A 12,770-nucleotide genomic window follows, 5' to 3' on the forward strand; every position below is an offset into this window, starting at 1 on the left:
GCTAGTAATCACAGGGAAAGGACTCACCTGCCACCTGATATGTGAGGCTGAATCCATTGCCAGTCATGAAGACTTCTGATTTGAAGGTGATGTGCATGGTGCGGCCATAACTGTAGATCTGGCACATGTGAGTCTACGCCACAGAACTTATGAGCCTGTCCATAATCTCCCTAACAGACAAAACAAAAAATGTAAAGACATCGTGCTGCCAAAATACAACATAAAAGTGAAGACAGGAAACTTCAATAAACTTGAAAATGTTAGTGTATGATGATAAAAGAAAACTATGTTTTAAAATAAAATTAAATAGTAAATATAAAATTAAGAATATTAAAAAAACAAGTATTATTAATATTACTTTTTTACAATACATTTTTTAGATCAAGTGACATATACAATGAGGTCCATAAAGAGATAATGCATACTAAAAAAATAATAGATGTTTGAATTGTTTGGTTTTTTTATAAACTAATTTAATACTAAACCAATTTGACAGATTTGAATTAGGATTTAAACGGTTATTATATAACTAAGGCTATATCCATAATTAAATAAGATATATCTGAAAACAGCGTTTTCGTCTCAAAATGCTACACTAAATCCACACTATTGTTTTCAAGTTGCTCATCCATGCCGACACATAACCATACCATACTACAACACATAAACTGCATTTTTCAAACTGATCCACTTGGGAAAACATCTTTAAAAAGCTCCCATTTTATTGGACAAAACCATTGTCTCGTTGTGGACGGAAGGAAAAAACTAAATAAAAAGATGAGGATGTAGTCTAAGAAAATGATCTGATATTGTGACACGAGAGATTCTTGATTGTTTGAGTTATTTAGTGGGGCTGTGTTTGGACGAGTGGGTCTCACCACAGGGAAGTCCTTAAACTCCAGGAAATTGCTGGTGCAGCTCTGACTGGAGTCCAGGTGAAACTGCTGAACGGACACTTTCACCACCTCCTGAGAAGGAGCATCCAGCACCCAGCGGCAAGAGGTGAACGGCGGGTAGGCATTGGGGTAATATGGGGATGTGATTGTCTGAGATGACGCTGTGGCATTGAATGCTCCTCCACAAAGACCTAAAGTGTGAAAAAGCATTTTTGCATGACTGCTTCAACACGAAAAGACCTGCAGTGATAAAGCCACTGGGTCAAAAGGTTTAATCTCACTGTCCACTGTGCTGTAGGTGGCATTGAAGCCACGGCGTTGAACGGTGCCGTCCGAGATGAAGTGCACGGTAAGGACGTTACTGGCCGATACGAAGGGGGCGGGTACTACATCTCCACAGAATGTGCCAACCAGTGGATAATTAGCACTGTCACCATCATAGATCTGCAGGGGGTAGGGTAAGATGCAAGTATAAATATATAGTGTGTTGGAAATGATGCTGCATTTTCATTTGTTATATAGCTTTTACCTTGACATAATCGTATCTGCAGAGGGATCCAGTGGGGCCCTCAAGCTCAAAGTTTGTGAATGTGAGGTTAATGCCTTTATTGACCCCCGCAGCAATGATCCACATACAGTCCATACGTGGCTCGTACTGGCCATTCATGTCAATATCAGGAGAACCAAACATTCCAGTGGGGGAAGACAGGTAGCCACCACAGCCCTGCTGAGGACCTGGAGAAAACCATAGAGAGAGATTTATAACAACTATAGGATGTGCTTTTAAGAAACCACCTGCAAGAGGCAGCAGAGTCCACAAAAGTGACAAAATGTAAGTTTTTGTCATTGTTTGTTAGATTCAAAGCCTAGTGTCCAAATGAACTATTAGCAGATTTATTTAAAAATAATAAAAAAGCAGATTCAATTATTTACTCATCTTGTTCTCATGGCGTACACATTTTTGTCTAAACAAATATTCTTACAGAGCGTCCTTACACATGATACCACGTGTCTCTGAATAAAGGTAAAAGTTTACTAAAACTAAACTAAAATAAAAAAAAACAACTTTATAATTAATATTTAATATAGTTAATATTATAATAATAAATATAAATAAATAAATATTTAGAATTATTATATAACAGCATTTATTTACATTTATAAAAGTAAATAAAATTGAAGTTAATATTATATGAAGTACATTTTTCCGTGGCGTATATTATAAATAAATAAAAATATGTATAATATTAATTATATATAATATGATGTTAATATTATTATTATTATTATAAGAAAGTAAAAATATATATATATAATATTACATATTATATTTTATTATTTTTACAAACATAAATTGAAGTTTATATTTTATTAAGTTAATAAAACAAAGATTACAATTAAAACAAAGTTAATACCATAATAATAAAGTTAATAATACATAGTTTGAAAAAAAATAATTAATGTAAATTCAATAATGTAATGTCAAATGTCATTCAATAAATGAATTAAATGTATATAACTGTTAATGTAAATTCTAACCAGTCACAAAAATACTGTGTTTATTTGCATATGAATTGTAGGACACAACAAAAGAATTAGGAGTACTTTATTGGCTCTTTGTCAGCACTAGCCGATAAAGACTTCTGTCAGGATGAGAGAACAGACTCTTGTGGTCTGAATGAGTTGTGTTGTTCTCAAAGAACAACAGTGGTGCTTGTAGGATGGAGCGGTTCACTCATCACTATTCCAAAATGAGAACCATAAAGGAACAAGGTCAAAGTATCACACATCTTGATCTGTGAGCAACATGTCAGTTACAGTCTTCTGAATCAGATGATTTATTAAAAAAAAAATAAAATAAAAGAGGGGATTTTCACAGCAGTGTCATAGAAGAATAATGTTTGGTTCCCCAAAGTAGCTTTCGGTGAATAGTTCTTAAAAGAACCATTTAAAATTCTTTAAAAATCTAAAGAACCTTTTTTCCACTATAAAGAACCTTTTGTGGAATGAAAGGGTTCCATACATATCAAAGTTTCTTCATGGAACTAAACATGCCAATGAAGAACCTTAATTATTAAGAGTGTAGGATGCTGCCTATGTAGGTAGTAGACAGCAAGAAGGCTCATTACATTTTGTAACAGAGCTAAAATCAGTTGCTGATGTAAGAGATGGAGTAACACTACCTAAAGTCTCACTGTAAGTTGCTCTCCAACCCTCCGCCGCAACTGATGAGTCTGTGACAAACTCGAGAAACAGGTGCTTGGTTGAAGATCTGAGGTTGGGCGGCAGCTCACGTCCACAGAACTTCCCCATTAGTGGGGCCAGAGTGTTCTCTCCATCATACACCGCCACATAGTCATAGCGGCAGGTCGAGGAGGCTTCCAGACTGAAAGAGTTGAACCTATTGGACAGGGAAAAATACATCCAGTTGATGATCACTACGGAAAAGTTGTAGAACAATCTAGTATCTCAGAAAGGGATCCGATTATGGGTGAAGGGTTTCCTGTCTGGCATCAATACAGGATCTCAGCAGGGTTTACTGAACAATAGAAACTAGAATTGGATCAAACTCACTTGAGATCGATGACACGGTTGTCACGAACATATATGTGGTATGTGCAGTTGACGTTGTGATGGTAGTTGGTGATGGAATGAGATGGACTGCTGATTGTCCCAGAAGTACCATTAAACATGCCACCGCAGGCTGTTAAAAACACATAAACACACATATCGATATATGTACAGTACCATATACACAGTAATCCTAAAAACCAACATGTAGGGATGAAAATCATAGGAACAGCCCTAAATGTATTTAAATGTCTTGTTCATGTGCTTGAGGCCGACAGCTGTTCTTTGAGAAATTTGGGCTGTCTTCCCATATGGCACCAAGTTAAAGAGCACTTGACTGTGCATTTCTATTGTGTACCATTTACAGTGAATGAGTTTTTGCTTGTGGAAGTAACAGTGGAATCTGCATTGGAATTCTCTTGCATATTTGCATATTCTCTCAAATCCCCTCATATTGTTTGAAAAGTGCAGCGTCCTCTCATTCCACTCATTCTGCTCATTCCACATTTGTGGGCTCAGTGAATCAGATCTACAACACTGCCATGATAAACAACCCAAATGCACTCTAGCACACACTTACATCCAAGCCACACCCCCTACACACCTCCATCTTTTTTCAGTGTTGTATTCTACTGATCGTAATTTTTTGAAATGATTGTCATTATAGTATATAGCGAATCTAAAAGTATTGCATTAAATGTACAGTTTTTGTGGTTGAGGCTTACGTATGGTTCTGTATTCTGCCAGGAAGCCATTATCATGGATGATAGAATCAGAGTAGAAGTTGATGAGCATTGGTCCAAATGTGGCGAAGACGCCTGGGATGGTATTTCCACAAAGAGTAGCCAAGGGAACACCACTGGTGGTGATGCCACTATAGATCTTTACACCATCATAGACACATGTGGAGTGTGCTAGAGAAGATGGAAAGGCATGATTATTTACCTTACAGAACTGCTGTTATCCTTTGAGTTATTTTTAGATTTCTTATGTCAAGATGTATTAAACAGTTAGTGATTTTTGAGGAAGTGCATACCCTCTAATTGGAAAGTTTTAAAAGTAAGCACAACCACGGTCTGATCTCCAGCATCAATAATGTAATTACAGTTGGAGCCTCCCGGGTAGTGATCTGGGTAGTTTGGAGATACGACACGGCCAGCTGAGGCTGTGAAATTGGCCCCACAACCTAAAAGATGATGTGAAATAGATCCATTGCATTATTTGAATTATTTGTCAGGGGAAAAAACTGTTATACACCATTATAATACATACTAGTGTAGAATGCAGCAGAGAAGCCTTTGCCAGGTGTATCTGAGGACTGGAAACGAGCTGTAATAATATTTCGGGGTGCAATGACTGCAGAAGGGGCTGTAGTGCCACAACCAGTGACCAAGAGATTCTTATTCTGTACATTGTCAGACCACACCTGTCAGGTAAATATAGACAGAATACGGAAAATGAATTACCAGATCCCAAAAAAACAACATCAGGGAAGGTTTCTTTTTCTGTCCATCAGGGATGGTCATCTGTTTACCTTGATGTAACTGTTTTGACACTGTCCACTCGAGTCTGGGATCTGGAAGTCACTGGCAAAGCCCATCTCTAGATGGTTTCCGTCATGGGCAATGATGGTCCAGGAGCATTCAGTATTGACTGGGAAATTCTGAGGATAATTGGGAGATTTGATAATGCCTGTATCAGCATGGATAATTCCTCCACATCCTGAAGAAGCGAAAGAAATTTCAGATAATTCAATATGTAAAATGTCTACAGAAAGTAGACAGGAGATATCTTTTTTTATACCTGATGAATCAGTTGACCAGGTGGCAGTAAATCCTCCTTTGGACACTGTATGATCAGCAAGGAACAACACAACTAACTTGTTGGAGCCTGACTGGATAGTTCCTGGAGAGTTGTGGCCACAGTATTGACCAATAACTGGGGATCCTGGTGAGGCTCCATTAAAGATTGTTACAGAGTCCCAGGTGCACTGGTTGTGTTCCTCCACTTCAAAGTACGTAAAAGTGAGCTAGAATATATGGAAATTAAGTGACATAAATGATGAACTTCATTGTTAAGGGTTGAAGAAAACAGTAAAAAAAAACAGCAGGCCCAAGAAGCAGTCTTGACTTACAATGATAGTGTGGCCCACCGGAGCCTCGAGAAGCCAAGTACAGCGGCTTGGGCCGGGGTAGTTATTAGGATATCCAGGGCTAGAGATGGCACCTCCCTCTCCACTTTGTGACCCTCCACATTCTGAGAAAAATCATAGTTAGTTAAGCTCATGCAGGATTTTAAAGAGCAGAGATCCAGCTCTCTAAGTGTCACTGATTGAACAATGGTACCTGAAAAGTAATACGTGGCTTTGAAGCCCAGATCAACCACAGCCTCATCGGACAGGAAGTGAACCCAGAGTTCAGGGGTGGACACTACTATGGGGACTGTAGGAGGAGATTGACCACATAAACGAGCCAAGAGCTCTCCATTCATATCTCCTGTATACGAGAAACAGATAAAACATGCCATATAATTGTTTGCTTATCAGCATCAGCTTTAAAATAGAGTCAAAGTAAATGGTACAGTGGATGGTGTACATTATTTCACCCTTACTGCATTTGGAAAATCTTACCCAGTCTGAACTCCAAGTAGTCCCACTCACAAGTTTGGTGATGCTCTAGATGGAGCTCATCTATAATAACCACAATGGAAGAATTCATATGATGTGGGTTCTGGATCAACCATTCACAGTTCAGGTTGTTGCTATAGTTTCCATTGCCAAAGTCAGGCGAGGTGAAGTTTCCAGGTTCACTGAGTATCCCACCACACACTACCAAAAAGACAAAGATTCACCAATCAAATCAGGATCCAAAAACGAACAAACAAAAAGCATACTAAAGTCAGAGTTCTTCACTCTCACCTGCGGCCTCCTCTGAGGAGTAATCTGCAGTGAATCCACCATTAGACACAGATGAATCAGTGCTGAATATTACAAGCATAGTATTCCCAGAAGATTTCAACTGGGTACCAGCAGGGATTGTCCCACATAACCGACCCAAATGTGGAGCACTTGGCGTCAGACCATTTATGACCTACCAAACCAAGAATCAAAACAGCAAAGCAGTGTTAAAGCACCGAATTGGAAGATTTTCAGTGAAAGCAATACATAGTTTGAATTCTGGGGTTAAACACAGAATGTCCAACTTTTTGACATCTCTAAAGCATACAGATGACCTCACCTCCACATAGTCAAACATACAGGTGCCGTGCTCCTCCAGCCTCAGGTCATTGATCGTAAGAGTGACCCTACGACCAGAAGGAACAGTGATTCTCCAGCGGCATACTCGGCTGTGGGGGTACAGATTGGGGTAGTTGGGAGATGATATCGTCCCGAATGGTGCGTTCAGATCCCCTCCGCACTCTATAAGAGCAACAATAGCTTATCACCAGTTACTCATGGAACTGCTCAACACCACAACTATGTAGGTAGTCATGTAGCAAATTGTTATCCAAACAATTAGTCATGAGGTGGACTATATGACCCTAACTGGACACTGTAAGGATTTAAACACACTTGCCTTCAACGCTGGCTTCAAAGGATAAACTGAACCCTGCAGCATTCCCGCTGCCATCACTGACAAACTTTACATAGGCAAAACTGTCTCCAGTGTCCAGGGGAGCAGGAAGGCTGTTTCCACAGTGTTTCCCCAGCAGGCGACCTGGTGAGAAAGTAAAGCTTAGTTTACTATCCTCAACAATCAGAAAGACTCAACTCTCTTTTGTGTAAGTAGAACCCAAACCTGAAGCATTGTATTCTCGTATCTCCACATAGTCATTGGTACAACTGGAGGAGCTCTGCAAGTCAAGGGTGGTATAGGTGAGGGTCAGGTAGTGTCCAGTGGGACCTTCCAGGTACCATTCGCAGTTAGAGTTATCTGGATAATTTGAGTCTGGATAACCGGGGCTTCTGATGATACCACTCTGGCCAGTGTAGGTACCTCCACATGTAGCTATGAAGGGAAAGAATACTCTTTAAACCATTGAAACACTGAGTTTGGAAAAATGGTTGGAATGTCATGGGGATTCAAAGTGGATTACCAATGGAGTACTTGGCTTTAAAACCAATATGTGTGATGCTGCCGTCAGTTCGGAATCGTATATACATGGTGGTGCCAGATGAATGCTGTGTAGATGGGCGGGTGTTGCCACAAAGTCTTCCAATCAAAGCAGCATCTGATGTGGGACCATCACGGACCTCAATGTAGTCATATATACATCTAGAAGAAAAGATTGTGATTATGGTCAAACAGTTACATGTACCAAAAGTTAGCAATTTGATTGTTCAAAATATATTCAACATACCCGGTATGAGCCTCAATGTAGAAATCACCTTCAAAGTCAAGTTGTACAGCCTCCCCATTGGGAACAGTGATTATCCACACACAGTCGATATTTTGGGGGTAGTTTGATGGATAGTTAGGAGACGTGATGTAACCTGGTGGATCTCCATCATTAAGCTCAAAGAAACCACCACAAGCTGGAGACAAACAAAGATTTACTCTTATTTATTCTTAAACCACTTATTATCAAATGAATCAAAATTACTGGAATATTCTGTATTAGTTTAAAGTATTCACCTAAACTGTGGGCCTCAAATACCAGTTTGAAGCCATTCCCCTCATTGGAGCCATCAGAGACAAAGTGGGCATAGAGGCTATTGTCTGTGGTCTGAAATGTGGATGGAGCGCTGGATCCACAGAGACGTCCTGATAGAGTCGGTGAGTTGCCATCAGGTCCATTCCATAACTAATACAAAATATTCAATCAGTTTAAAGCTTTTTCCTCATATACAAAAGGACAATTTGTACGATGTACAGGCTCTGCTTTGGAAACAACTTCTTCTATAGTTACTCACCTCCAAGTAGTCACCTGTGCTGCATTGATTGCCATAACCTTGTATTTGGAAAGGACTTTGGAAAGTTACGGACACTCTGAAACCTGGAGTGACCATTACTTGCCAGTTGCAGTTCATGTTGGGCTTGTAGCTCTGTGGATACCGAGGAGAACTTAGAACCCCTCTGTCTGTATGGAGCAAACCACCGCAACCTGATGGAGAAGGCAAAAGAAAAATAGCTCAATGTCCAACTATAAATGTATAATATACAGCAAACTTATACCATCATCATGATAAGAATTTGGCTCATGGGCATGCTGTTCACCTTTGGAAAAGGTGGCATTAAAGCCCCTGCCATTAATGCTGCCATCAGAGGTGAATCGAAGGAACAAGGCATCACCAGTGGAGTGAAGAGAGCCAGGAAGCTGCCGCCCACAAACACTTGCAATCAGCGGAGACAAGTTGGTGTCACCTTAAAAAAAATAAAAATAAAACCCACCTTATATTAAGTCGTTAAAGTAAGTTTTGAGTTGGGATTTATGTTGAAGTGAATTCATACAGCAAAACCTACCATCCCTGATGGCCAGACTGTCATGGAGACATGAAACCTCATCTTCCATGTCCAGAAAGAGCAGATTAAACTCAACGATTGAATTTGGAGACCGGATCACCCATGAACAGTCAAGGTTATGCTGATACAGCTCGGGCCAACCAGGAGAGAATAAGAACTGGGGATTGTCTCCAGTCATCAATGTTCCTCCACAAGCTCCTGAAAAGACGAAAAGAAATTGTAAATAATTGTGAAATGAGACCAAACAGCAACATTTATTTTTTTTGGATTTGAGCAAGATCTGAGAGGCAGGTTCCTTAGGCAACTAACCTGGCTCTATAGTCGGCAAGGGACCAGTGCCCTGAACAGCCGTCCACTCAACGAGGAATCCTTTCCCTCCAATCACAGTGTCAGATTTAAACTCAAGCGTTATAGTGCTGCCTGAACTTCTTACTGGGTTGGGCAGAGTCAAGCCACAGAACTCACCCAGTAAGAAAGCATTGGTGCTTGGACCATCATATATCTAAAGAAGGGAAGCACTGATCTTCATATGCCTGCATACGCTTATTTTCAGTTAAACAATTATAGCATTTAAAAGTTATGTTTTAAACAAGAGTGCAGACCTTGAGCTTGTCATAATAGCAATTGAAGAGATCCTCAATGTCGATGTCCAGGAACTGAATCTGGATGTAAGAATCTGAGTCCACTGTGATGGTCCAGCGGTAGTCTGCATTGTTTGGGTAGGTGCGTGGGTAAAGAGGGGAGGCTATCTGTCCCGAGCTGCCAGTGATCTCATTTCCATACACTGAGGATTCAGAAAAAGAGTAAAGATATTCTCATGTAAGGTTTTCAAACTTCAGGAGATTTTAACCAGCAAGACAACCAGAGCCAAGGTTTTTGGTGCACAGAATGACTATTCAGGCCCAGGAAACCAGCATTAACCAACATAACCAACCTGGAAAAGAGTAATCCATTGCTCTGACTTACAGTGGGAGAATACAGCTCTAAATCCAGCTCCGCTGACTGAGGAGTCAGAGACAAACTTGATCCAAAGAATGTGGCCCATTATAGAGGTGTAGTTGGAAGGAAGGGAATCACCACAGAAACGACCGACCAGAGTACCAGTGGAGTGTCCTTCACGAACCTCTAGGTAGTCATTACTGCAGTCTGAACTTTGTTGCAGCTGGAACATTCTGCATCACAAAAAGTACAGCATTGTTTGTTTCGATAAATCCATTACGTTTGTGAAATCCATATAACATCCTGATTGGCTTACATGAAAGATAGTTGTAGACGGTTCCCAGGGGAACTAGTGATGGTCCACACACACTCCACATTAGGTGGGTATACATCAGGATAGTTTGGACTGTTAAAAGCACCTGACTCCATATACAGATGTCCCCCACAGCCTAGAAAAAACAGAATAGTGAATAGTGTTAAATTGCAACCTAAATTGAGTGAAAAATTCATATGTATTTTGAAACAAATATTGCAATCTAACCTGAAGTTGAGGCCATGTAGGTTGCTCTAAAACCTTTCCTCCCTACTGAAGCATCTGAGATGAAGTTTACCACCAAGGCATTGCTGAATGAAGTGACTGGGTGTGGCAACTCATTCCCACAGTAACGACCTGGTAAAAGGTTACTAGTTACTACTAACCATAACTGCATCAGCATGTTATGAAACATTTAAACAATAAGTGTCCTAACCAAATAAAATGGAATAAAGAGTCAAAAGCTGGATCTAATTTCGGATATATACACACACATATAGCCTATAGATGATATCCTATTGCAATCAAAGGATGTCTATTGCTGTTCCTCAAGGAAGAGATCTTTACCAACAGATGGGGCTTGGTAATTGTCTCCATCCAGAACCTCCACACTATCATGAGAGCAGTTACTATTCACCATCTCAACCTCAAAGTCAGTGAAGGACAAAGTCACATGATTGACTGAAAGAAATATACGATAGTAGAGATCAGAGAATCTGTTGAGATACATTAAAGGCAATACAAGGAAGTAGTTTTGCAAATTTAAGTACAAAAAGCCTTGGTTTTGAATTTGAGATTATGGATGCCAAGTATGACCAGCAGACTTACATGGCTCCTGTGCCTGTATGATCCAGCTACAGTTCTGATTGGGTGGGTAAGAGTATGGATAGCGAGGAGATGCAATCTCCCCACCCACATCATCAGCTGTTATAGTGGATCCACATGCTGGAAATCATAAGAGTAATCAATGAGGTTGAACAATGAAACAAACTATGACAAAATCATGTGGACTCACCAATGAAGTTTGCACTTACCTTCTGAGAACCGGGCACTGAAGCCTTTATGGCTCTGACTGTGATCTGACCTGAAGCGAACATAGATGACGTTTGTTGTGGAAGTAATGGGAGAAGGCCTGGATACTCCACAAAATTTACCCAGGAGTGGAGAAGACTCATGTGGACCATCATGGATCTAGAGAGTAGAGCATGATTCTTTTGTCCATAAATTGGTTTAAACTGTAACGCATTGGTCTGTAACATCATGAAATCAAAAATGTTTCCACCGTTGGCATTAAATCCATCATCCACACACAGAAAGGTCAGCTACTCACAGCCACGTAATCAAAACCGCACGAGCTGTGACTTTCAACATCCAGATCAGTGAAGTTGAAGAAGACTCGATGCCCTACGTCCACTGTGATGACCCAGGAACAGTCCACATTGTCAGGATAGTTGCTGGGATACTGCGGAGAGTGGATCTCTCCACTGGGGGCTGTGACAATCCCTCCGCATCCTGAATTTTCAAAGGGAAGATTTTAAGAAGTTAATTTGCAAAGTCTCAAAACAATATAATGGCATAGTATTCAACTACAAATAAAAATATATATATATATATTTGACAGTTGACTAACCTCCAGGAACCTCTAGCCAGGTTGCGTTGAAGCCTCTGCCACTCACGAAGGCATCAGATGTGAATCGAACGGTAACAGCGTTACCTGTGCTGGCCACCTGCAGAGGGTTATTGGGAGGGCGTGTGGTACAGAGCTGGGCCAGTCGTGGGGAGGAGAGGTCAGGCCCTCCATACACCTGGATAAAGGTCAAAGGTGTGGGGATACTTACAGACTAGCCTTTTTGAAGACCAGGGTCATTTAAAAATGTCTTAAAGTCACTGCGTTAGACAACAAAATATTAAACTAAGCAGGTTCAAAAAACAAACAAAAATGATACTAGAGATTTTCTCAGACCCAACTTGACTGTTTACTGATATCATGACTTTTTCCCAACTAGTCCCAAAGATGAATATTATTCTATTAGCTATGGACATTTTCCACCAAGTTTGTCAAAATATCAAATTTGATCATAATTTTGAATAGTCAACTGTTTTATATTGTGAAATGTTTTGCATGAAAAGTGTGCTTGTGCTGTCTTTAAAATAAATACCCCCTTTTTTTTTAAGACAGACAATCATACATATCTGTTAGGTGTCTGAATATTGCAGATTGTCTCTGTTGCCATGTAATAAACCATAGACCACAAATATTAATGCCATTTTAAAATAATGTCTGGTTTAGGTCTGACATCTGTGTAGCACAGAAAGTGCTTGTTTGTGTGCGAGACTCTCTCTAAGCCCTCTCTCTAAGCTCTGATTTCCAGTTAATTTCTGCCCCGTTGGCTCCATTCAGTGCTACAGTGGAGGTCAGCATTCCACATGTCTACACAACAAAACATACACCCACAGAGTCCAGCTGATGCCAACGGGGTATGAGCAGGCACACACCCATATAAACACACACACAAAAAATTAGTTAGTCATTTCAGTGAACAGAATAGCACCTAACACTTATTAAAGGTAATAATTCAGAATATAAAT

At 40.1% G+C, this 12,770-nt stretch overlaps 1 protein-coding gene across 1 annotated transcript in view; it reads right to left on the minus strand.

Annotated features, from left to right (window-relative positions):
* LOC109050216 (cubilin-like) overlaps positions 1–12,770 on the minus strand; it is a 35,075-nt gene that overhangs the window by 2,770 nt on the left and 19,535 nt on the right. Inside the window, 35 exon segments of the mRNA XM_042714591.1 lie at positions 28–116; positions 118–170; positions 879–1,087; positions 1,178–1,340; positions 1,426–1,631; positions 3,080–3,297; positions 3,471–3,600; positions 4,193–4,381; positions 4,504–4,653; positions 4,740–4,893; positions 5,002–5,189; positions 5,271–5,496; positions 5,602–5,723; positions 5,813–5,962; positions 6,097–6,294; positions 6,385–6,556; positions 6,704–6,885; positions 7,043–7,183; positions 7,265–7,474; positions 7,563–7,741; positions 7,827–8,001; positions 8,102–8,270; positions 8,380–8,570; positions 8,684–8,830; positions 8,930–9,127; positions 9,239–9,431; positions 9,532–9,713; positions 9,896–10,101; positions 10,185–10,317; positions 10,410–10,538; positions 10,749–10,862; positions 11,010–11,126; positions 11,216–11,372; positions 11,512–11,693; positions 11,812–11,986. Of these exon segments, the coding sequence (XP_042570525.1) occupies positions 28–116; positions 118–170; positions 879–1,087; positions 1,178–1,340; positions 1,426–1,631; positions 3,080–3,297; positions 3,471–3,600; positions 4,193–4,381; positions 4,504–4,653; positions 4,740–4,893; positions 5,002–5,189; positions 5,271–5,496; positions 5,602–5,723; positions 5,813–5,962; positions 6,097–6,294; positions 6,385–6,556; positions 6,704–6,885; positions 7,043–7,183; positions 7,265–7,474; positions 7,563–7,741; positions 7,827–8,001; positions 8,102–8,270; positions 8,380–8,570; positions 8,684–8,830; positions 8,930–9,127; positions 9,239–9,431; positions 9,532–9,713; positions 9,896–10,101; positions 10,185–10,317; positions 10,410–10,538; positions 10,749–10,862; positions 11,010–11,126; positions 11,216–11,372; positions 11,512–11,693; positions 11,812–11,986 (5,797 nt within the window).

Source organism: Cyprinus carpio, chromosome A24, assembly GCF_018340385.1.
Source record: "Cyprinus carpio isolate SPL01 chromosome A24, ASM1834038v1, whole genome shotgun sequence".
Lineage (NCBI taxonomy): Eukaryota > Metazoa > Chordata > Actinopteri > Cypriniformes > Cyprinidae > Cyprinus > Cyprinus carpio.